General features: G+C 43.4%; 1 protein-coding gene across 4 annotated transcripts in view; it reads left to right on the top strand.

The window, feature by feature from the left end:
- Positions 1 to 26,614, top strand: part of ABHD6 (abhydrolase domain containing 6, acylglycerol lipase) — a 53,629-nt gene that overhangs the window by 10,601 nt on the left and 16,414 nt on the right. For all 4 annotated transcript variants that reach the window (XM_081247457.1, XM_081247454.1, XM_081247455.1 and 1 more), the window contains 3 exons: positions 6,702 to 6,766; positions 15,627 to 15,779; positions 25,112 to 25,268. In XM_081247457.1, the coding sequence (XP_081103583.1) occupies positions 15,661 to 15,779; positions 25,112 to 25,268 (276 nt within the window). In that variant the 5' untranslated portion in view covers positions 6,702 to 6,766; positions 15,627 to 15,660. The remainder of the gene's footprint in view (positions 1 to 6,701; positions 6,767 to 15,626; positions 15,780 to 25,111; positions 25,269 to 26,614) is intronic.

The following is a 26,614-nucleotide window of genomic DNA, read 5'->3' as shown; positions in this document are numbered from 1 at the left end:
CTCCTCTTTTATCCAGTGGAAGACTGGCTTGTATTTCTGTAGGGTTTTCTTGCTTTAAGCATGATTTCAAGCAGGTGGTTATTTCAGACTAATCACCATAGCCTACATCTTGATCCCAGAGGCTGCTGCTTTGAAGGTGCTGGGCTAGTTCAGGATACGTTGTACATGCTTCATTGCCTTGCTTCTTGGCCAATACGATTTTTTTTAGGAGATATGCCACTGGGTACATAAGCCACCTGCCTTCCAGCTGAGCCCCTGATTGATCTGCCTGCCTCTCTCTCCTCGGGCTGTGTCCCTTCTCCTCAGGATTGGGTAGCAGGATTTTCTGGTTCTCTGATTCTCTGTGTACAGGGCCAGCCTGCTAGGCTGAGCTTCCTTGCCCACAGTGCTGCCCCAGGTGGCAGAAGCCTGGCATGGGGCTGTGGGCTTGGCTGGCTCTTGAGCAAAAACCCCCATGGGGAATCAGCTGCTAGTGATTTGGTACAAAGCAGGACGGAGTGAGTCTGCTTATCAGTACCTTTCCCAGAACCATGAAGGAGATACACTTTCTGTGGCTATTGAGCATGTGAAATGTGGTTAGCGCAGCTGAGGAGCTGAATTTTATGTTTTATTTAGTTTTGATCATTTTAAATTTAAACAGTCACCATGTGGCTAGTGGCTACTGTATTGGACAATGTAGGATAGACCATTGTACTTGAGGAGTTTATATTGTATTTTAAAAAATATTTTATTTTATTTACTTATTTTAATTTTTGGCTGCATCGGGTCTCAGTTGTGGCACGCGGGCTCTCTTCTTTGCGGCTCGCAGGCTCTTCACTGTGGTGCGTGGGCTTCTCTCTAGTTGCGTCGTGCAGGTTTTCTGTTCTCTAGTTGTGACGTGTGGGCTCTGTAGTTTGTGGCACGCGGACTCAGTAGTTGTGGCGCACGGGCTTAGTTGCCCTGCGGCACGTGGGATCTTAGTTACCCGACCCGGGATCGAACCCGCGTCCCCTGAATTGCAGGACGGATTCTTTAGCACTGGACCACCAGGGGAGTCCCTATATTGTATTTTTTAATTAAATAGGGAAAACCTTGAACATGCACATGGTAGCAATTCAAAAGGTACAAAAGGATATCAGTGAAAAGTCTCCCTCATCTCTGCCCCTGGCCTCTCAGTTTCCTTCCCAGCCCCAGTCATGATTACCATCTGTATCCATCCTGAAACATTTTACACACATATAAGCATAACATGCATATTTCTCTCTCTCTCTCTCTCTCTCTCAGTGCAAGAGTTGTTATTCTACCCATTCTCTGTTCCTTGCATTTTTAGTTAACAGTGTACCTTGGAGGTCATTACCCGTAGAGACAAATATGCCTCATTATTTTAATGGCTTATAGTTAATTTTATTTGTATTTAATGGCTATACATTATACTTCTTTATAAAGTTGTACCATCATTTACATAACATATCCCCTACGAGTGGGCATGTGAGTTCCAATTTTTTTTGCCATGATAAGTAATACTATAACAAATAACCCTTCACAAACATGTTCTCAAACATGTTCAGATCTGAACACAAATCAGTTCCTAGAAATTAGATTATTAGATCAAAGGTATGTGTACTGTACATTGCTGCAGATTTTGCCAAAATGCCATCTGTAGGGTTTGTTGATGGGAGTATAAATTTGTACCTTGTGTGAGGACATCTATTTTCCCACGGCCCCAGCAGCACAGTCTGTTATTACACTTTTTGTTCTTTGCCAATACAATAAACAAAGATCACCATCGCCTTGTAGGTTTAATTTGCATTTCTCTTGTAAATGAGATTGAGCATCTTTTTATATGTCGAAGAGTCATCTGTATTTCCTTTCTGTTACATGAACTACTGAGATCATTCGCCCGTTTTTCTACTGGATTTTGTTGTTGTTTTTATTGGTATGTAGGAACCCTTTATTAGTCTGTCATCTCTGATATGTATTGACACATTTTAACCTTGTTCATGATATCCTTTTTTTTAATATTTATCTTATTTATTATTTATTTAATTTATTAATTTGGTTGTGCCGGGTCTTAGCTGTGGCAGGCAGGCTCCTTAGTTGCGGCTTGCTGGCTCCTTTAGTTGCGGCACATGTGCTCCTTAGTGGTGGCCAGTAGGCTCCTTAGTTGCAGCTCACAGGCTCCTGAGTTGTGGCATGTGAACTCTTAGTTTCGGCATGCATGTGGGATCTAGTTCCCTGACCAGGGATTGAACCTGGGCCCCCAGCATTGGGAGTGTGGAGTCTTAACCACTGCACTACCAGGGAAGTCCCATGATACCCCTTTCCATGTGGACATTTAAACACATTTTTATGTAGTCAGCTTATTAATCTTTATGTTATGGCACCTAGGTTTAAAATCTTAACTTAGAAAGGCTTTCCCTGTGAAGAGATGTTTTCAAACAGAGTTCTAATGTTTTCTTCTAGAATGTTCATGGTGTTTTTTTTTTAATTTTTTAATTTAATTTTATTTATTTTTTTATACAGCAGGTTCTTATTAGTCATCAATTTTATACACATCAGTGTATACGTGTCAATCCCAATTGCCCAGTTCATCCCACCCCCACCCCCCCACCGCTTTCCCCCCTTGGTGTCTATACGTTTGTTCTCTACATCTGTGACTCAACTTCTTCCCTGCAAACTGGTTCATCTGTACCATTTTTCTAGGTTCCACATACATGCGTTAATATATGATATTTGTACTTCACTCTGTATGACAGTCTAGATCCATCCACATCTCAACAAATGACCCAATTTCGTTCCTTTTTATGGCTGAGTAATATTCCATTGTATATATGTACCACATCTTCTTTATCCATTCGTCTGTCGATGCACATTTAGGTTGCTTCCATGACCTGGCTATTTGCCCAGTAGTGGGATTGCTGGATCATATGGTAATTCTATTTTTAGTTTTTTTTTTTTTTTTTTGCAGTACGCGGGCCTCTCACTGTTGTGGCCTCTCCCATTGCGGAGCACAGGCTCCGGACGCGCAGGCTCAGCGGCCATGGCTCACGGGCACAGTCGCTCTGCGGCATGTGGGATCTTCCCAGACCGGGGCACGAACCCGTGTCCCCCGCATCGGCAGGCGGCCTCTCAACAACTGCGCCACCAGGGAAGCCCTATTTTTAGTTTTTTAAGGAATCTCCATACTGTTCTCCATAGTGGCTGTATCAATTTACATTGCCACCAACAGTGCAAGAGGGTTCCCTTTTCTCCACACCCTCTCCAGCATTTGTTGTTTGTAGATTTTCTGATGATGCCCATTCTAACTGGTGTGAGGTGATACCTCATTGTAGTTTTGATTTGCATTTGTCTAATCATTAGTGATGTTGAGCAGCTTTTCATGTGCTTCTTGGCCATCTGTATGTCTTTTTTGGAGAAATGTCTATTTAGGTCTTCTGCCCATTTTTGATTGGTCTGTTTGTTTTTTGAATATTGAGCTGCATGAGCTGTTTATATATTTTGGACATTAATCCTTTGTCCATTGATTCGTTTGCAAATATTTTCTCCCATTCTGAGGGTTGTCTTTTCGTCTTGTTTATGGTTTCCTTTGCTGTGCAAAAGCTTTGAAGTTTCATTAGGTCCCATTTGTTTATTTTTGTTTTTATTTCCATTACTCTAGGAGGTGGATCAAAAAAGATTTTGCTGTGATTTATGTCAAAGAGTGTTCTTCCTATGTTTTCCTCTAAGAGTTTGATAGTGTCTGGCCTTACATTTTGGTCTCGAATCCATTTTGAGTTTATTTTTGTGTATGGTGTTAGGGAGTGTTCTAATTTCATTCTTTTACATGTAGCTGTCCAGTTTTCCCAGCACCACTTACTGAAGAGACTGTCTTTTCTCCATTGTATATCTTTGCCTCCTTTGTCATATATTAGTTGACCATAGGTGCATGGGTTTATCTCTGGGCTTTCTCTCTTGTTCCATTGATCTATGTTTCTGTTTTTGTGCCAGTACCATATTGTCTTGATTACTGTAGCTTTGTAGTATAGTCTGAAGTCAGAGAGTCTGATGTAAGGTTAGGTTGTTTATTTGAGTTGTTTCTTGAGGTAGACTTGTATAGCTATAAACTTCCCTCTTAGAACTGCTTTTGCTGCATCCCATAGGTTTTGGATCATCATGTTTTCATTGTCATTTGTCTCTAGGTATTTTTTGATTTCCTCTTTGATTTCTTCAGTGATCTCTTGGTTATTTAGTAATGTATTGTTTAGCCTCCATGTGTTTGTGTTTTTACGTTTTTTTCCCTGTAATTCATTTCTACTCTCATAGCACTGTGGTCAGAAAAGATGCTTGATATGATTTCAATTTTCTTAAATTTACTGAGGCTTGATTTGTGACCCAAGATGTGATCTATCCTGGAGAATGTTCCGTGTGCACTTCAGAAGAAAGTGTAATCTGCTGTTTTTCAATGGACTGTCCTATAAATATCAATTAAATCTATCTGGTCTATTGTGTCATTTAAAGCTTCTGTTTCCTTATTTATTTTCGTTTTGAATGATCTGTCCATTGGTGTAAGTGAGGTGTTAAAGTCCCCCACTATTATTGTGTTACTGTCGATTTCCTCTTTTATAGCTGTTAGCAGTTGCCGTATGTATTGAGGTGCTCCTATGTTGGGTGCATATATATTTATAATTGTTATATGTTCTTGGATTGATGCCTTGATCATTATGTAGTGTCCTTCCTTTTCTCTTGTAACATTCTTTATTTCAAAGTCCATTTTATCTGATATGAGTATTGCTACTCCAGCTTTCTTTTGATTTCCATTTGCATGGAATACCTTTTTCCGTTCTCTCACTTTCAGTCTGTATGTGTTCCTAGGTCTGAAGTGGTTCTCTTGTAGACAGCATATATATACGGGTCTTGTTTTTGTATCTATTCAGCAAGCTTATGTCTTTGGGTTGGAACATTTAATCCATTTACATTTAAGGTAGTTATCAATATGTATGTTTCTGTTACCATTTTCTTAACTGTTTTGGGTTTGTTTTTGTAGGTCCTTTTCTTCTTTTGTGTTTTCCACTTAGAGATGTTCCTTTAGCATTTGTTGTAGAGCTGGTTTGGTGGTGCTGAATTCTCTTAGCTTTTGCTTGTCTGTGAAGCTTTTGATTTCTCTGTCGAATCTGAATGAGATCCTTGCCTGGTAGAGTAATCTTGGTTGTGCGTTCTTCCCTTTCATCACTTTAAGTATATCGTGTCACTCCCTTCTGGCTTGTAGAGTTTCTGCTGAGAAATCAGCTTTTAACCTTATGGGAGTTCCCTGGTATGTTATTTGTTGTTTTTCCCTTGCTGCTTTCAATAATTTTCCTTTGTCTTTAATATTTGCCAGTTTGATTACTGTGTGTCTCGGCATGTTTCTCCTTAGGTTTATCCTGCCTGGGACTCTGCGCTTCCTAGACTTGGGTGGCTGTTTCCTTTCTGATGTTAGGGAAGTTTTCGACTATGATCTCTTCACATATTTTCTCTGGTCCTTTCTCTCTCTCTTCTCCTTCTGGGACCCCTATAATGCGAATGTTGTTGCGTTTAATGTTGTCTCAGAAGTCTCTTAGGCTGTCTTCATTTCTTTTCATTCTTTTTTTCTTTATTCTGTTCTGCAGCAGTGAATTCCACCATTCTGTCTTCCAGGTCACTCATCCGTTCTTCTGCCTCAGTTATGCTGCTATTGATTCCTTCTAGTGTAGTTTTCATTTCAGTTATTGTATTGTTCATCTCTGTTTGTTTGTTCTTTAATTCTTCTAGGTCTTTGGTAAACATTTCTTGCATCTTCTCGATCTTTGCCTCCATTCTTTTTCCGAGGTCCTGGATCATCTTCACTATCGTTATTCTGAATTCTTTTTCTGGAAGGTTGCCTGTCTCCACTTCATTTAGTTGTTTTTCTGGGGTTTTATCTTGTTCCTTCATCTGATACATAGCCCTCTGCCTTTTCATCTTGTCTGTCTTTCTGTGAATGTGGTTTTTGTTCCACAGGCTGCAGGATTGTAGTTCTTCTTGCTTCTGCTTTCTGCTCTCTGGTGGATGCAGCTATCTCAGTGTTATTTTTTTATGTTTAATTCCTTGACCCCTCTGAAATAATTCAGGGGTTTTGTGATCTTCAGTCACCCATCTACCTGTCTCCTCATTTTTCTGCTGCAGTGCCTTTGCCAGCATCTCTGCTCTGTCCAGCCCTGTTTTTGAGCTTTGTGGTCCCCTCTCTGTAGCCACTCTAATAGAAATATTGTATTCATTTTCCCATTGGTTGCCACCTTCCTCTCATTCCTTTCTGAGTATAACTTTAGGTAACCCTAACCCCAGATGGAGAAGGGGAGTTTTAATCTTTATTTGAGGTCTTAGTTAAGTTTGAAGCCTTCAGAACCCCCTCTCACCCAAGCATGCCTGTTTCTCTTATTGCCTTTCTCGCTCCTGCAGGCCAGGAATCACCAGCTCAGTCCCATGCTTTATCCTCATTGCAGATTCCTTCTTTGACCTTCACACCCTCCTGGCCAAGCTCTTTATCTCACTTGCCCTGCCTACCCTTTGTGCAGGTTGTTTAATGAGGGGAGGTGACCTGAACCGGAGGGAACTTTAAAGCCACAGGATAGTTGCACTTCTCCTGTGCCAAGGAGGAGATGTTCTGACTCACTGGTTGGTTATTAGCACTTCATTCGTATTCTCTAATATGATTTAATGCTTTGTCATTTTCTTTCCTGTGTTTCCAGAGTCTCATTTTCAGCTTCTGCCAGAGCCAGTAGCAGTTGGGAAAGAAGGCTGTGCTCTTCAAAGAGTGAGTATGGACTTTTAACACCATATATTACGGGGTGGGGGTGGGGAAGGCAGCCCTTTAATGAGACTGGGGCTACTCTGTAAGCTCCCTGGCACCCTTCTGCAGGCCAACCTGTCTGGGGGCAGAAGTGGTCTCTGGTTCAGTAGGTCTGGTGGGGAGGGGATTGGGCACCTGAAGATTTTTAAAGCTCAAGATATGTATCCAAAAGCCCTCCCTTCTCAAAGACTGTGCCTGGAGCAGGGCTCTGAGTTTGAAGGGAGTCAAGAAGACCTGGGCCTCTGGGGACCAGGATGCTTTCCTGGGGAGTGTGACCCTGAATCAGCCCCAAAGGCAGAGAGGAGTTCATCAGGCAGGCGGGACAGGGAGTGCTTCACACGAAGGGGACAGTGTGAGAAAGATGAAGTGTGAGGCTGTGCGGGGCTTTCGTGGGGGCAGGAGGTGGATATTTGGGGTGCAGGCAGAGGTGGGGGCCAGGAAGTTGAGTCGGGATCATACGGAGTGCTCAGAGTTCACACTAGACCAGAGCCCCGCGTCCTTGGCGTGAACTGAGAAGATTCCTCTGGCAGCTGGTGGTGGAAGGACTGAACGGGGTGTGAAAGAGCAGTCTTCACAGAAGTGGGAGCAAGGAGGGATGAGGACCTGGACGCAGTGTGGTGGCTGAGGGAGCTGTGGTCTGACTCCTACGAAGTCTCACACCTGGTGGGAATGTTTCTTCCCCCCACGACATTCCTAGTAAATGTTAAGCCAAAGGAATTGGTTGCAAGAGGCTTTCGGGGGTGTAGACCCCCTAAAACCGTGCTGTCCAACGCAGCAGCTCCTATTTATATGTGGCTCTGAAGCATTTACAATGTGATGGATGTGACTGAAGGACTGAACTTTGAATTTTATCTAATTAATTTAAATTTAAATAGCCACCTATAAACAGTGCAGTTTGTCTAGACTCAGACAAGTTGGCTCCAGCGCTGGCACCTCCCTGCCGTTGCCTGACAGGAGGGTTGAGTAAGGAGGAAGAGTGAAAGATGCATCGGAGTCTGGGAGGCCAGACTGATGGGGATACTGTTGGCAGAAATCGACAAGTCAGGAGCAAGGGGAGAGATGTACCTGAGACCTTGTAGGACAGGACTTTTGGGTCATGGAGGTAGTCAAGCAGGCTTTTGGAAAAGTCTGGAAGAAGGTCCTGGCCAGGTATGTTGATTTTTGTGTTTCCTGTAGGAGGGAGTGGCAGAGGGTGTAGATATCGTGAGCTCTTCAAGGAAGACAATGAAGATCACATTATGGGACTGTTCAAGGGGGAAAGTAAGGAGAGCATCATGGGAATATCCAGGGGAGAGCGGGAGCAGAGAATCTTAGGAACCAGGCTATGCATGCTCAGAGCCATGGCTTGTTTGAACAACAGGGGTGTCTGAGCTGCAAAGTACAGAGGAGGAATGGGCTCAGCCAGAGTGAGTGGGAGACAAGGCCAGGAGGGCAGAGGTGAGCACCTTATGGCAGCAATCCTAGGGTCGTGCCACACTTTCAGTGATGACTGGGCAGGCTTAACTACTTCCTTGGAACTTTCTGTGCGATTTTCCTTCATGATGGAGAAGATTACTGTGACAAGGCATTAGAGCTGCTCATGTCTCAAATTACTCTATCTCATCAATCCTGGGGCTTCCATACAAGAGAATCTTAGTATCTTTTTTAGCTGTTGGTCATTAGTGATGATTTTTTTTGTTTTTTGGGTTTTTTTTTGTGGTTCGCAGGCCCCTCACTGTTGTGGCCTCTCCCGTTGTGGAGCACAGGCTCCGGACGCGCAGGCTCAGCGGCCATGGCTCACGGGCCCAGCCGCTCCGCAGCATGTGGGATCCTCCCAGGCCGGGGCATGAACCCGTGTCCCCTGCAACGGCAGGCGGACTCTCAACCACTGTGCCACCAGGGAAGCCCTAGTGATAGTTTTGAGGACTCGGTTTATCTTTACAAGAACCTAGTTTCAGGGCTTCCCTGGTGGCACAGTGGTTAAGAATCTGCCTGCCAGTACAGGGGACATGGGTTTGAGCCCTGGTCCAGGAATATCGCACATGCCGCGGAGCAACTAAGACTGTGTGCCACAACTACTGAGCCTGCGCTCTAGAGCCTGCGAGCCACAACTGCGGATGCCCACGTGCCTAGAGCCCATGCTCTGCAACAAGAGAAGCCCATGCATTGCAATGAAGAGTAGCCCCCGCTCGCCACAACTAGAGAAAGCACGCACGCAGCAAGGAAGACCCAACGCAGCCAAAACTAAATAAATAAAATAAATAAATTAATTTTAAAAAATTATTTTGAAAAAAGAACCTAGTTTCAGAAATCAGTGTTGGGTAGATGCAACAATGTTTAACAGCTGGGACTTTATACTCAGATTTCAAGAACTTAGTGCTTTTTCCAGGTGGACAACACTGTGGAAAGAATTTTCATATTGCAGAGTTAAAAAAAAATTATGAGCAACACCGGTTAGTTTTTTGTTGTTGTTGTTTGTTGTTTTTTGGTTTTTTTGGGGTGTGTTGGTTCTTAGTAGCGGCACATGGGCTCTTCGTTGTGGTGTGCGGGTTTCTCTCTAGTTGTGGCGTGCGGGTTTTCTCTTCCTTAGCTGTGGCGCGGGGGTTCCAGAGCACGTGGGCTCTAGCAGGCTCTCTAGTTGAGGCACGCAGGGCTTAGTTGCCTGCATTGTAAGACAGATTCTTTACCACTGGACCGCCAGGGAAGTCCCAGCGCTGGTTAGTTTTTCAAAGACACCAGCAACAATAAGGTAACAAGTTGTTAACTTGTAAAGTTAGCATGTTACATCCTATAAAATAGTTCTGGAGAAGTGCAAAGAATGTCTATGGGAACACTGAACTGGGAACACTGAACTCTGCGCCTTTTTTGTAACTGATGCACAATAGATATCTGCTTAGCAAGTGCTGAGAGAAGGCAAAGGTAGCATGAACCAGGCACACCTACAGGATTGGACTGAAATGCAGCTCATGCCATGTACCAGTCAGGTGACCTTGGGGGCATTTGTTAACTTCTGTAAGCTTCGGTTTCTCCATCTTTAAAATGGGAGAAATGCTTCTTACTACCAGTGTTGTGCAGGATAAAATGAGAGGATGTATGTGAACCATCTACACGGGGCCTGGCATACAGCAGTCATCCAGTACATGGAGGCTGTCGCTCTTCTATCTTTGGCTATGGTGGTAGTGGCCGTGGTCATTATTGTTGTTGCTATAGTTATTAAAATAATCATTATTTTGAAGAGACCAGGACTTTAGTTTGTCAAAATTGATGGCATATGAGTAGATGTCCAGGGGAAGGCAAGATCCTGTAAAAGTGTTTTACATTCTATTTATTCTTGGAATTTTGCTTTATACCTTAAGATTAAAGTATCAGAACTCAAGATGACGGGTTTTATTTTTTTATTTTTATTTTTTTTTTATTTTTATTTTTTCTTTTTGCGGTATGTGGGCCTCTCACTGTTGTGGCCTCTCCCGTTGCGGAGCACAGGCTCCGGACGCGCAGGCCCAGCGGCCATGGCTCACGGGCCCAGCCGCTCCGCGGCATATGGGATCCTCCCAGACCGGGGCACGAACCCGTATCCCCTGCACCGGCAGGCGGACTCTCAACCACTGCGCCACCAGGGAGGCCCAAGATGACGGGTTTTAAAAGTCAGTGAGAACATTAAAAGACAATTGTGACATGTTATGCCTGACCTCTAACCCCCGACTAAACTTGGGAACATGAGTCCAATGTTTATCTGGATCTACTGATTAATTTTTGTCCCTGCGTTCAGAGATAAAGGCCCTGAATGCACAGCTTGGATGTTAACAGGGGAAGGCCACGTGGCAGCCTCCGGTCTCGGGGTGAGAGTGTGTTACCCTCCCTGGTACCATAAGGGCCAGCTCTCCTTCCTGATGTCCCCTCGTGTCAGACTGTGCCGCAAAGCCGCTGAAATCACTGTCATTAACACTGGGGTGTCTCACGTGACACAACAGATACGTAAAACAAGTTCATTTTTCTTTTTCAGTCTATTCAGCCATTATCAAACACCAAAACATTATCCAACATTACCACACACCAGATATTTCCCAGATACTGTTTTAGGTTTTGGGAAAAATATAACAGGGAACGAGATTCTCGTGGGGAACGAGCCAGATCCTACTCTTCAATTGTCTGGCATAATTTCAGAAATGTTTTAAGTCACCAGAGTAGGAAAAGGCAGATGAGATGTTTTGGACGAATGTTCTCATTAACAGATGCGGAAACCAAGGTCTCAGCCGGTGCGTGGAAGAGCCAGCGGAGCGCCCCACCCCCAGCCGCGTGCCCGTCCATCACACACATCTGCCCCAGTGGCAGCCATTCATCTGTCACCACCATGATGTTCACCAGATCCGTGTATCACCTATTAGCATTTTTCTTTAACTCATTTCCTTCTTTTAACTCAGATTAATGTACATCACTACCATAAACTGAAAATATCCATAAAAATCAACACAACGTTATTAAGTAGCTAGATACTGTTGCTTGCAGGAGGCTCAAGGGTTAGAGAGCTATTTAATAAACACACTGAGAGTTTCTCTTTGACCTAAGCAGGGCGGGAAAAGAACTGCAAAGAGATGCCTTTCTCGGTGTGCATGTGAGTGTGACCTGACGCTCTGTAGCCCTGGGTGTTCTGCCCCCTGAAGTCGTCTTGCAAACATCAGCTGTTTGGGAAACTCCACGCTCTGCCCCTTAGTTGATGTTCGGTCACTGGTGATTCTCGGTTCACAAGGCTTCAGTTTTTCTGCGTCCAGCTTCCACCTTGGGTACATAGAACATCCTATAAACAACCCCCAGCAGGGTAGGGCAGCTGCCTTTTCAAAGGCTGGGACAAGTCCTTTGTAAAACGAAGGATGTTGCAGAGGTAGGAATAATGGTCAGCTCTTTATAGAAAACTCAGAAAACATTAGTGTCTTCACTCAGGGCCTGTCTGTATTTGATGTCATCAGGGAAAGTGTGCAGGATTCTTTGTAACAAGTCCAAGCCTTGCTAAATTGATGATGCTCTGCAAAAGCTCCTTATTAAGGACTTTATTCTGCCATTAAATGGAGGATGGAGCCAGATAAAACCTTCCCCCAAACTGCCTGTGACATCCCTAGCAGGCATTGATGAAGCCATGAGGTTTCTTTTTGATGATCATGACTTCGTGTTGGGGCTCCCATCTCCAGTGTCAGAGTCTGTGACATATATGGCTTTGGGCATAAAATGTTCTAATTCCTAGTCTAAAAGAACAGCATGCAGTTAACTTCCTGCAGCTCAGGAATCAGAATTCACGGTGACCCTCAGCAGTTTTTAAGGCCTTTATGTGATGTGGAAAAGTCCTCTTGAATCCGACAGTTCCCATCTTCACCAACTCTTGTGACCCACTATTCAAATAGATTCGTAAAATTCCCTTCACTCTGTGATTTATTTGCTTACCCCTTGACAGTGGGGCCTTTGTAGCATCGTAAGTTGTACCCAGCATTAAATAGGTGACTCCTCTGGGGAGTTTTGTAATTATTGAAAGAGAGAAAAGTCAGGTCTCTTATAGCATCATTGGGAATGGTTGTCCCTAAAACAAATAGGATTGAACCCATTTTGTAACTTTGATTTTCATTAATTTATTTGCACCTTATTTGTGTCCTGTTCTTATTCTAGGCACTGAGAAAGAACATGTATGATTGTTCCTACCCTCTAGGAGCTCTGGTTCTAGGAGGAGAAAGAGGCCAGTGATATAAGTGTGCTGGAAAAAGTGTTTACAGTGACTGAGAAACTGAGAGGACAGTTGAATCAGAGACACAGACAGTGCTTCTGCCCCTGAGAAGGCGGCAGCTTTCATTACCGTAGACTCAGTACTGTCCCCGGATAGAATGTGTGTGAAAGGAACCATCTAACCCACCTACAGATGTATCTGTTTCCCCCTCTAGACCAAGGGGCTTGTTTCATCAAACCTCTCACAAGAGACCAAACATCTAAATGGAGATGTCACATCTTCATGGAGAAATCAGGGGTGACAAATGTGGGTATTTAACAGCAGAGAGGTTACAAAGATTGAGAAAAGGCCATTTGAAAAAAATTAGACCGGGCTTCCCTGGTGGCGCAGTGGTTAAGAATCCGCCTGCCAATGCAGGGGACATGGGTTCGAGCCCTGGTCCGGGAGGATCCCACATGCAGCGGAGCGGCTGAGCCCGCGAGCCACGGCTACTGAGCCCGCGTGCCTAGCGCCCGTGCTCTGCAACAAGAGAGGCCACCACAACGAGAAGCCCGCACACCGCAACGAAGAGTAGCCCCTGCTCGCCACAACTAGAGAAAAGCCTGCTCACAGCAACAAAGACCCAACTCAGCCAAAAATAAATAAAAATAAAATAATAAAATAAATTTAAAAAAAAAAAAAAAAAAAAAAAAAAAATTAGACCAAGTGGAGTTAGGAGCGAAGAGAGTGGGTCCAAGTCAGAAAGTTGTTTTATAATCATGACTACCAGCTGAGTGACCTTGGGCAAGTTACTTAACCTCTCTGTGCCTTAGTTGCCTCAGCCTATAAATATAGGGAATAAAACACTCACCTTGCCTGTTTGATGGAGTTAGTGTGCTCTATCAAGGGTTAGCAAATTACAACCTGAAGTCTGTTCTTTTTTTTTTTTTTTTTTTTTAGATGTTGGGGGTAGGAGTTTTTATTAATTAATTAATTTATTTTTGCTGTGTTGCGTCTTCATTTCTGTGTGAGGGCTTTCTCTAGTTGTGGCAAGCGGGGGCCACTCTTCATCGCGGTGCGCGGGCCTCTCACTATCGCGGCCTCTTGTTGCGGAGCACAGGCTCCAGACGCGCAGGCTCAGTAGTCGTGGCTCACGGGCCTAGTTGCTCCGCGGCATGTGGGATCCTCCCAGACCAGGGCTCGAACCCGTGTCCCCTGCATTAGCAGGCAGATTCTCAACCACTGCGCCACCAGGGAAGCCCCTGAAGTCTGTTCTTTATAATAAAATTTTATTGGCACACAGTCACACTCATTCATTACATGTTGTATGGCTGCTGTCCCACTACAAGGGCAGCTTGAAGAGTTGCGACAGAGACCTTATAACCCGCGATGCTGAAATATTTATCATCTGCCCTTTACAGAAAAAGTTGGCTGACCCCCATGCTCAGTGGTCATACTGTGCCATCATGAAATCATTATAAAATTGAAACACATCAGTTGATGGAGGTGTATGGGACAAAGCCTTCCATTTCACAGGAAATATAAGGAAGACCATGATTTGCTAGATGTTTGCTTTTTCATGAAGAAGACTCTTTTTTATGTTAGTGAGATGCACACTTAGCACAAGTGGCCAAGTCCTCAGATGACAAAGGGCCATACCTGACTTACAGATCCTTGCAGGAGTTGTTTTCTCTACTGGGGAGGATGACAGGACTTGAAATATTTTTTATTCCATGAAAAAAAAAAAACATGTTGTGAGTGAGTTCATGAGACAGGACTGGGTGGGGACCTCTAAATTCAGTGGTGATTTCCAGAGTGCCTAGAAATGGGTCAGGCCCTAGTCTGAACGCTGGGGATACAGTCCCTCCCCTCTTGGAGCTCCCATCCTAGCCTTCAGATGTGTCCACCAAGTCTATGGAAGGACATCAGAAAGTATACTGAAAACTCTGCTGTTCTAATGTGTTCCCTCCTAACTTTTTACTGTATATTTCTTATATTTGAAGTCTATGCCTGTACATGATACATAACCAAAGATTTTAAAGGGTAGACCATGAAAAGCAAGTCTCCCTCTATCCCTGACACCCATCTGATTCCCCACCTCAGATGCAACCACTGTTGCTGGTTTCTTGTACACCTTCCAGTGATAGTCTGTATATAGATAAGCATCCATGTGTACATGTGTATTTTTTCCTTCCTCTCTTCCCTTCCTCCCTTCCAGGTCTTCTGTCCTCCCTGACTTTTCATTTTTAAAAATTGCAAACCTAGTAGGAAAGTTAGAGGTTACCAGTACATTTCACCACACTTATTTATTTCTCCCTCCCCTACACACACAACGCACGCATGCACACACACGCGGGCAAACCAAGATGCACACACGCATGCACACATGCATGCACACAATGCACACACAGATGCACACACGCTCACACACACACGCACATATACATTTTTTCTCTCCTCAACTTTTAAAAGTGAGTAGCAGATGTCACTATTCTTTATCCCTTAATCAGCAGACTCTAAGAACAAGGACGTTCTCTTACATATAAACATAACCACAATTTCATCACCACACTCACTGATACAATAATGTTATCTAATAACCAGTCCTTACTCACATTTCCCTAGTTGTCCCCACAGTTTCCTTTATAGCTTAAAAAAAACTCCAGGATCATCTTAAGGATTCCTCATTACATTTAGTTGTCCTGCCTATTTAGATTTTTTAAAGCACTTGCCTCCTGATCCTTGCTCTCATTCTGTGTCATTCACTTCTCTGTTCTGCTTTGCTTCTTCACCTTGTCTCCTGAGACGAACTTTCTTTCTCTTTTTTTTTTGTTAAATTAAAAAAAATTTTATTTCTTTTTGGCCACATTGGGTCTTTGTTGCTGCACTCAGGCTTTATTTAGCTGTGGCGAGCGGGGGCTACTCTTCGTTGCGGTGCGCGGGCTTCTCATTGCGGTGGCTTCTCTTGTTGTGGAGCACGGGCTCTAGGCGCGCGGGCTTCAGTAGTTGTGGCTCACGGGCTTAGTTGCTCCAGTGCATGTGGGATCTTCCCAGACCAGGGATTGAACCCATGTCCCCTGCATTGGCAGGCAGATTCTTAACCACTGCGCCATCAGGGAAGTCCCTGAGATGGAGTTTCAATACTGTCTCTCTCTTCAGCCCCTGCAGGTGTCAGCCAGCCCTAAAGAGCAGGATGGATCTTGACGTGGTTAACATGTTTGTGATCGCGGGTGGGACGCTGGCCATCCCGATCCTGGCGTTTGTAGCCTCATTTCTCCTGTGGCCTTCGGCACTGATAAGAATCTATTACTGGTAAGTTCATTTTATAGTTCAAGTTTTCAGGAGTATCATGACCACGCCATCTTCTCTGCTTGTCCTTTTTGGTTGTGGCTGTTCAACATTTATCATGAAATATTTCAAACTTACAGAAAAGTTGAAAGACATCCTTTCTTGAATGTTGGGAGTGTTTCTGAAGTAGTGGTAGCTTCTCCCCAGGTAAATTCTTCCAGGTTTCTGATGGTGTCTTTGCTCAGGAGACCACCCTGTCTCCCAACATCACTGATTCATGGGAATTCCTTTGGTTTTTCTTGGTCGTTGGATTCTGATCCAGTGATGTCTTGACAGGTACAGTGAAATGCACTGAAAAATGAGTTAAAAAGAGTAGGATCGTGGAGATGGCATGGATAGGACAGAATGGTTTTAGATGTTTTTAAAAGCAATCATTGGTCACGCCCACCCAGGGCTGCCAAAAAAAAGAAAAAAAAAGTGTTCATTAGTAAAGTGACAGAAAAGAAGTTTCCAAAACTTCTGTCATTCTTGAGTCACCTTTATGCTCCTTGCTCTATCTGCATACCACCTCTACTTTTCTTTTGTATTTTCTTTAGAGTGACTTTTTAAGAAAACCTTCAATCAATTTAAGAGTGACATATCACAACCTTAAGTGGAAAGCTTGCCATACATACCAAAAATATTAAATTAATATAAGAAAGTAAAAATAAGCACAATGCCATTAAACTATGTTCATAAATTCTAGCCTGGATACCATTGCCTACCAAAGACTCTCTCCTTTCTCTGTGTTAAAAAGTCTGAGAGGTGTGAAAGGTATAGAGCCTTTCTCCTTGATGGAATCAGAAGGTTAACAGTTGAAAAGAGAGAAGCTTTCTCATGATGTGCGTCAGGGACTTTTCATGCCACAGTCCATTTACCAAATAAAATCACCTCTCACACTCCCATGGATTCATCCCACGATGAAGGAAATACTGAAATAGACCTGGTTCCTCTCTGTGCCATAGGGAAGCACACTGAGATTTAATCACACTTCTGGAACTTCGGACTGCCTTCTGTGCCCCGAGAGAAGAATGCAGAGAGGCTGTGCTTGTGCCTTTTATCTGCCCTCCCTTCTGGCTCCCTTTTGTTTCATTAGACTGTGGAATTTTCCGCCTGCCAGCCAGCCTCTGATCCTTGAAAAGAAGCTAATTGAACAGAAGGGAGCTTTCATGTTTCACTCACTCTTGTGGGGAGGTGATGACCCCTTCATAGGGTCACCCAGGACCCACCTCCACATTGATGAAGCTAAGACTCTGGCTGCTTAAATGCCATTGCCCTTGAAGCACTGGCAGTAGGAGTGCTTTGGGGCCAAGGCTCCCATGTGGCCCGTGACATGGAGAGGCCAGAGTGGTGTGCCCCTCTCCACCCTGCAGAGGCACCGTGGACCTCCACATGCAAATTTCATTTTTCTTGAAGTGAAGCAGAGAATGCAGTTCAGCAATGTGACCCATAACCATGTATATGGCTGCATGCAGAGGTGTGATTATTCTATCCACCACATGCGGAAACCAGCCTCTGCTGCAGAGTCCCCCAACACCCAATTCCTTGGGCCATCGCGGAGAAGGCTTTCAGAGTCAGAATGTTAGAATAATTTTGATGCTTGATCTTTCAAGAGAAAATTAACTTCATAGCAAATAATTGACTTTTTTGAGTTAAAATTCATATAATTTAAACTTCATCATTTTAAAGTGTACATTTAATTGGCTTTAATATATACACCGTACTGTGAATTACCACTGTCTAATTGAGAACATTTCCATCTCCCCCCAAAGAACCCCCATACTTGTTAGCAGGTACTCCCAGTTTTCTCCTCTCTTCATCCCCTGGTAACTAGTAATCTACCTTCTGTCTCTTTGGATTTGCCTGTTGTGGACATTTCATATAAATGAGATTGTACGATTTGTGTTTTTTTGGGGTCTGGCTTCTTGCGCTTTTCAAGGCTTACCCATGCTGCAGCGTGTATCTGTACTTTGTTCATCGTGATGGCTGAATAATGGTCCATTGTATGGTTATACCACATTTTATTTATCCAAATGGACGTTTGTGTTGTTTCCACTTTTTGCTATTATGAATAATGCCTCATAGAAAATAATTCACTTTTATGAACAAGTAATACCACCAAAACCCAGTGAGGCCCCACAGAGAACATTCAGCCCTTTATTATTTGACAGCGCAGATGCAGGTGACCTTAAAGCCTGCCCATGCCCGTTACTTCACTCAGAGCTGTAGCTGGAGGATGAACACAAATCTCTTTATTTTGTGAACTCAGCCACACAGGCCAAGAAGAAACCCAGTTGGCTGAGGAGGATGAAAATCCTAGAAATCCTTTCGGATTATGCCGGGTAGCGCTGTGGCAGAGGGGCTGTCATTATAGTAATAGAACCCGTAATGCCATTGCAGAGTCGCCGGAATTCCTGTGAGCGGCTTCCCCCACCCCACTGAAACGCACAGCCTGTTTCCTTCAAAGCACCTCACTGCAGGGCTTCCCTGGTGGCTCAGTGGTTGAGAGTCCGCCTGCCGATGCAGGGAACACGGGTTCGTGCCCCGGTCCGGGAAGATCCCACATGCCGCGGAGCCTGTGCGTCCAGAGCCTGTGCTCCGCAACGGGAGAGGCCACAGCAGTGAGAGGCCCGCGTACCGCAAAAAAAAAAAAAAAAAAAAATCACCTCACTGCAAGTGACACTTTCACAGTGGTTGTCATAGGATGAGCAGCTTTGCTGTGAGTCACTTATGTCCCTTAACCACAGCTACTCCTCCAAAGGCCTTCATTTACTCAGCTGCCCGTAACGACCACCCATAGGTTCACCCTGCAGACCTGGCTTAGCCAAGTTAATTTTCAGGATTGCGATGTGAACAGGAACATCAGGCAGTAGAGGTAGCTGGGCATCCCTGATACCCCAAGCCATGCTGCCGAGTGAGCATATGGGTTTGAGGAAGGCATCTCGGGGCGCTCTCGCCTGGACTTCCCTCTGGGTCTTTTGAGTTCCTCAGGGCACAGTGTCCCCGGTGGGTCACAGCCAGCCTTCAGAGAATTCTCTCTGGGTCTAAGTGTCCCTGGAGCATGGCTAGCACAGTTCCACAGAGATGGGGACTATGATAGCTCCAGCAGGAGATGGCAAACATGTGGCTGTGAGAGTCCACAGACAGCCACACTGGAGATGCCGTGGCCACTGTGGGTGACATCAGGGGCTGCTGTGGCTTTCGTTTTGTAAACTGTCAAAACTGTTCACTGAATGAAAAAGACTGAGATTTTTAAAGATTTTCGTTTTCCCAAAGAAACTCAGTTGTGCGATCAGTATAAGAAATCATACATATAAGAGAGAGAAGAGGATAATTGGAAAAGAAGAAATAAAACTGATGTTGTTTCTGATGGCATGATTGTGTACGTAGGAAGTCCAGAAGACTTTTATGGTTATGTTGTATTATATACACTTGACCTAAAGATGGGGAGATAATGGCCAAGAAACATGTGAAATGATGCTCAATTTTGTTGGCCCTAAGGGATATTCAAATTAAAACCACAGTGAGATACCATTTCACACCCTTCAGAATGGCTAAAATGAAATGGGCTGACTGACAATTCCAAGTATTGGCAAGGATGTTGTATTAGTTCCCTAGGGCTGCTGTAACAAATTGCCACAAACTGAGTGACTTAACAACAACAGAAATTTATTCTCTCACAGTCTGGGAGGCTAGAAATACTAAATCAAAGCGCTGGCAAGGTTGGTTCCTTCTGGACGCTGAGGGAGGATCTGTTCCATTTCCCCCTCCCTAGCTTCTACTGTTTGCCAGCAACCCTTGGCATTCCTTGACTTGTAGATGTGTTACTCCTGTCTCTGCCTCTGTCTTCACATGGTGTTCTTCCTTCTGTGTGTTTCTGTGTCCTAATTTCCCTCTTATAAGGACACTAGTCGCGTTGGATTTGAAGCCAACCCTAATCCACTATGACCTCAGCTTAACTTGACTACATCTGCAAAGACCCTATTTCCAAATAAGGTCATATTCACGGTTTCCAGGTGGACATGAATTCTAGCGGGATACTATTAACCCACTATAGATTTGCAACAACTAGAATCTGGTGTATTGTTGACTGAAGTGTAAACTGGTTCATCCACTTTGGAAAACTGTTTGACAAAATGACCCACTAATTTCACCCAAAAGAAGTGTGTATATGTATTGATCAAAAGATATATACAAAAATGTTCCATAGCAGCTCCATTTATAATACCTCCAAACTGGAAACACCCAATGTCCATTAATACTGTAATAGATAAATAAATTGAGGTATAGTCACACCATTATTCACACAATGGAGTACTATATAGCTATGAAAATGGAAAGAAGTAATGCTACATTTTACAACATGAATGATCCTTACAAACATAATATTGAGTGGAAGGAGTCAGATACAAATAAGAACTTATTGTATGATAAAATTCTAAAACATGCAGAACTCTCCTGTTTGAAAATGAGGTAGTGGTTACCTTTAGGAGGTATTAATGGGGAGAGGCATGAGGTGGATATCTGGGATGCTGGTCGTAGTCTAGACCTTGGTCTGGGTGGCAGATAATGGGTTCATTCACTTTGTGCAGATTCATCAGGCTGTACACTTATAATATGTGTATTTTTCTGTGTTATTTATACTTACATTGAAAGTTTCTCTAAAAAATAACAGTGAAGGATGTAGAGAAATTGGATCCCTCATATACTGCTAGTGGAGAATGTGAAATGATGTAACCACTTTGGAATACAGTCTGGCAGTTCCTCAAAAGGTTTTTTTTTTTTAAAGCTACTATATGACCCAGGAATTCTACTCCTACATGAAATGAGAACACCCAAGAGAACAGAAAACATATGTCCATAGGAAAACTTGTATATGTATGTTCATAGTGGCACTATTCCTAATAGCTCAGAAGTAGAAACAACCCAAATGTCCATCAACAGATGAATGGATAAACAAATATGGCATATCCATATGATGGAATATTATTTAGCCTTAAAAAGGAATGAAATACTGATATATTCTATAATGGATGAACTTGAAAACACACTAAGTGAAATACGCCAGACACAAAAGGCCACATATTGAATGAACCCATTCATGGGAAATGTCTAGAATAGGCAAATCCATAGAGACTTGAAGTAAACTAGTGGTTGCCAGGAGCTGCAGAGGAGAATGGTGAGTGAGTGCTCATGGGTATGGATTTGTTTCTTTTTCTTTTTTAATTGTGGTAAAATATACACAAGATAAAATTTACCTTTTTAACTATTTGTAAGTATATAGTTCAGTTGGGCTTCTTTTTTTTTTTTTTTTTTGAGATCGAAGCAGTGCAAGCTTTATTCAATGACCAGAGAATGGAAAAGTGGGAACTTAGTTTACAACTATCACCCTAATGGCGAGAAGGATTTGCTTTTTTGGGGATATAGTTGTTTTACAATGTTGTGTTAGTTTCTACTGTATACAGCGAAGTGAAGTAGAGTTCCCTATGCTCTACAGCAGGTTCTCATTAGTTCTCTATTTTATACATATTAGTGTATATATGCCAATCCCAATCTCCTAATTCATCCCACCCCACCCCCCTTTCCCTGCTTGGTGTCCATATGTTTGTTCTCTACATCTGTCTCTATTTCTGCAGTCAGGTTTCTTTTTGACAAAAATGTTCCAGGATTAGTGGTGATGGGTGCACAACTTTGTGAATATACTAAAAACACCTCAGTTGTACCATTTAAAAGGGTGAATTTTTTGGTATGTAAATTATATCTCAATAAAAAGAAATGTATATTCAACATCCTTGTCCTTAGGGAAATGCAAATGAAAACCACAGTGATATACTACACACACATTAGGATGGCTATTATTAAAAAAATGGAAAATAGCAAGTGTTGGTGAGGATGTAGAGAAACTGGAACCCTTGTGCTTTGCTGGTAGAAATGTAAAGTGGTATAACTACTGTGGAAAAGTTTAGTGGTTCCTTAAAAAGTTAAACACAGAATTACTATGTGATCCAACAATTGTACTTCTATACCCCAAAGAATTGAAAGCAAGGACTCAAACAGATACTTATATACCAATGTACATAGCAGCATTATGCACAATTGCCAAAAAAATGGAAACAATCCAAATATCCATCAACAGATAAATGATAAACAAAATGTGGTATATACATACAATGGGATATTATTCAACCTTAAAAAGGAATAAAATTCTGATGTAGGGTACAACATGGATGAACCTTGAAAACATTTTGCTAAGTGAAATAAGCCAGACACCAAAGAACAAATATTGTGTGATTCCACTTATATGGCTATCATATTTGTCACAAAATTTTCCACAATTTTTCTGGAATTTTGGCAAATGGTATATTTGAAGGACAGAATCTTTTTTATATAATAATAAAACTACCATTTATTGATTATTTCCCGTGTGTTGGGCATTGAACCAGACTTTGTAATGGATTATCTCTTTTAATCTTAACCATATCCTCAGTAGAATGCAACATTTTCCCATATTATAGATGAGGAAATTGAGTTTCACGATCATATAGCCAGTAAATGAATGAGCTGGGATATAAATGTGTGAACAAATTCATGTTACCGTATCATATTTGAATCATGAAATATGTATGTTTTGTCATAAGAAGAGCTGTTAAGCTAGCCAGTTTTATTGTATCTTTAACGTTTTGAATAGGCAATATATTCACTGAAAAAGTACTAAAAAAAGCATGGTAAGTCTGCCTCCCACCGCTGTTCCCTCTCTACCTACTTCTCACAGTATTTCCCACCTCCGCTCCAGATACTCATTTTAATAGTACCTTGTATATGCTCCCATGCATTTTGTATGCAGGTATGAGTAAATATGAATATATATCCTCATCTCCCTCTCCCTTTATTTTACACAAAGGGTTAGAGTTGGTCCATTTAGGCTATTTGCTATTGTACGACTTGGCTACCTCTTTGGTGCAAAGTATACCACAAAGTGAATCTCTGATTGAATTAATTATCTTTCATCTTGGAGAGATTCTTCATGCAGAGAGTTCAATTTGTTTAGACGGTAATTTCATATTGAAATCAGTTTCAGGCCAAACTCCAGCACTGCCAAGTCTTATGTAACCAACAGAAGCTGAGCTTTCAACCAGCTGCCCTATGTTGTAAGGAATAAAATCAGAGGGCTGATGAGATAATTCTTATGAAACAAGTTCTCACTGTCAGAGTCTCTAGGAAAAATATATCTGGAGTGGAAGGCAGGGGAGGGCATATGACCTTTATCAAGCTTATCCATCATAGTGGAAATTATGTCTGTACAAAACCAAATGTTTGTTACCATAAATTCTGCATCACAATTAAAATCCAAACAGTTTTTTTTTTTAAGCAGTCAAATCAATCAAAATCCAATACTTGAGAATGAATAGCTTCTTTGAAACCACAGTAACACTTAAATATGGTTAAGACTCTGATGGCCAGTCCTTGTGTCTGAGTGATTCCCTGGGCCCAGCAAAGGGACCAAGTTTCCAGAGCCCTGAAGACAAGGGATAACACCCCAAAATATGGTCTGATTTTCCACTCCACGTTCATTGGCCAGGCAGCTGCTAAGAACAAAGGCTGCATCTCCCAATACCTGGCCAACAGATGCAGTATATCCTCATAAATTGATTGCTTCTCTGAGGTGCCCTCAAGTGTATTTGTGGAGAAGCTTCAAGAACAAGTCAAGGAGCAGCTGTCCTTCTATGAGACTGGTGAGATTCCATGAAAGAATCTGGATGTCATGAAGGAGGCAATGGTTCAGGCAGGGGAAGCCGCCGCTGAGATTGCTAGGAAGCTGGAGAAACAGGAGAAGAAACGCTTAAAGAAGGAAGAGAACAGTTGGCTGCAGTTCCCCTTGCATCTTCAGAAAACAGCATCAGTGCTCAGGGGGAACGCAAGGAGACAAGTGCAAGACCCAAAAGGAAGAAAGTGAAAGCCCCAGGAGGCTTCTCAGGAGAATGGCACGGAAGATTCGTCGGTCTCTTTCTCCAAACCCAAGAAAAAGAAATCTTTTTCCAAGGAGGAGCTAGTTAGTAGTGATCCTGAAGAGACAGCCGTCAGTGGAAATCTTCCCAAGAGGAAGAAATCTTTCCCCAAAGAGGAACCAGTTAGTGACCCTGATGAACAGTCAGGAAACAAGAGTGTCCCAAAGGAAAAGAGGAAATTCTCCGAGGAGGAGCTGTAAGCTGTGGACCGGAGGAGGCTGCTGGCAGCAAGAGCAGCAGTTCCAAGGAATGAAAAAGTTCCAAAAGCTACCCCAGGAAGATTAGAATGGACCTTTCCCTGGTGGGGCCTAACCTGCGGGGATACTTCCCAACCCATCTCCTGAGATTTGGTTGGTTGAAAGGCTAATTAAACTTCCAGCTTGCTCAAATAGAATTACAAATAGGCAAAGTAGTGTTTTTCACAGCAGTCACTGGAATCACCCACACTGGACAGCTATGAGGTATGTTGAGTCCTGAGACAATAAGGAATCCAGGCATCCGTCAGACAGCCTCCTGTTGTCCTTCCTTCCCATCCAGAGATTTGTGGATGTGGAATGATACCACCACCAGCAACTGCAGCCTTGATGAGTCTGCTTCTTCATCTCCATGAGTAGCAAGTTGTAGGTGACAAGAGGGAACACACTTTACCTTTAAGTCTTCTGATGCATTTCCTTCCAATCAAAGTATCTCTGCAGTGAGGTCCTCTAGGACTCCAGGGCAACTGCCCTGTACCCAGAGTCACTCACGCCTGTATGTCCACAGCTGCTCGTCCCAGATTTCAGGTGTCAATGAACATGGCCCACCAGAAACTGCAAGCCAGCTGTCTTCGAGGGGAAACCACTTCTGTCTTGGCGTCTCTGGAGTCCTCCCCAGCCTTACCACCAGCCGTTTCCAATTCTGCTGAAGCTCAAACAAGCAAGGCAGAGAAAGGGCTCAAGTCAGACACCCAGTGAGGTCCCATTGTCTGCTCCTTCTTTGCACTGCGATTCAAAACTGCTAGAAATTCATGTTAACAAAGGGTTATTATGTGTCATGCTTTTAAGAAAACACCCCCTTTTCCCTTTCTAATAGACTGCTTAGTAACATATATACATGTTACTTACAGAATATTCATGTAAGGTGCTTTCTGGAATGGTTTGGCTTTAGTGCTCCTTGAGGGTGAAGCTCTGGGGGCTCCAGAGACATGCGTGGAGGACGAGGGCTGGGAAAAGTGTCGGTCTTACTTCAAAGTGAGACTATACAGAGTCCCCCTCCCGAAGCTGCTTCTCTGGAGCTCAATGACTTGGACTTGCCTGTATTTTCTGTCCCCAGGTACTGGCGGAGGGCACTGGGCATGCAGGTGCGCTATGTGCGCCACGAAGACTATCAGTTCTGTTACTCCTTCCGCGGCAGGCCTGGGAACAAGCCTTCCATCCTCATGCTCCACGGATTCTCTGCCCATAAGGACATGTGGCTCAGCGTGGTCAAGGTGCAGTCCTAGAGCCTTCTTTCTTCAGAGGGTGTCACTCAGTCAAGAAGAGGTTTCCACTTGGACACGATGTCATCAGCAGGGGTAGAAAGCAAGGGGAACCCAGAACTGTGGCTCAAATCATCCTAAAATTAATGCAGTATATTATTCAGATCCTTTTATCAGACAAACTTTACTGAATTGAATGTTATTTGTAAAATCTGTGCCTTAAAAATCATTTCACAGTATGAGTATTTCTTAGGGAAGATTTCTGACACTCAGTTTCATCTCAGGCCCGTCATGACGATCAAGATCCAGCTTTTAAAAACTCATTTGTTTTTTTATACTCCAAGATTCTCCCTTCCTTCCCCTCCTCCTCCCTTTTCTGTTTCTCTTTCTCCCCTCCCCATCTCCTTCCGTCTTCCTTCTGTTTCTGCTTTTCCTTAGCCCTTTAGAGAAACAGTCTTGATCTGGCAGCTTTCTGGGATAGTTTTCCAAATCACTCCCTTTCTGTCCTGGTTTACTTGGGTGTAGCAACTTGCTTTACTGGTAAGAGTGAACAGCGGGTGAAGATGGGGGCTGGGAGAGGTCTTGGGAGGGAAGCACCCCAGGCTCCCACCTCAAGGAGGACCATACCTGAATGACCCCAAGTATGCGTCACACCAGGAGGAAAAGGCTTATACATCCTCTCCTTCCTTATGTTCTTATTTCCAAATTTCACTATAAGGACAGTCATCCTCATGCCTTAATGAACCTCTCACTTGCTGTCTCCATCTTTCATATAACTGGATATTTGTTTATTGATAACTGATGTTTCTCAGATTCCTCATTAAATGTGGCACATATTTAAATGGAAGAAGGTGTTTAGGATAAAAATACCCTAGGAATTAGACCTAATGCAGGAAAAAAAAAAGTTGAAACCAGAATTAGGGCGATCAGACATGGTTCTTAGGAAAAGCATTGCTCCTGTGTGGGCTCTGGAGCTGGACAGGACTCTGGGAGAGCAGAACTATCCCTTATAGTCCCAAGTCAGTGGCTGCGTGACTAGAGTTAAGTGTGGAAGGGGTGAGGGAAAGGAGGAGGACGTAGTACCTGCCAGCTGGTGTCAAGAAAGAGCAAAGGACGCAGGCCTGCTACCCTGACCTTTGTCCCCGTTTTCCAGTCATTCCCCCGAGTCCCCTTCCATTTCTGTATTAGATTTTGGGGGTTTCTGCTCCCTATAAGGCTACTGGCAATGTTTATTCACATCAGATGTTACTAGGGTAAGATACTGGGTGGTCCAGGTTCATAGCCTCCCCGGGAGTGGCTGTCCAGGTCACTTGGTAAGTAGGGGTAGCCTCCCCAGAAAAATGGGCAGACATGTTCTA

This window comes from Mesoplodon bidens (assembly GCF_964165515.1).
Source record: "Mesoplodon bidens genome assembly, chromosome: 10".
Taxonomy (NCBI): Eukaryota; Metazoa; Chordata; class Mammalia; order Artiodactyla; family Ziphiidae; genus Mesoplodon; species Mesoplodon bidens.
Note: the sequence above shows the minus strand (reverse complement) of the source record. Positions and strands in the feature narration are given on the sequence as shown.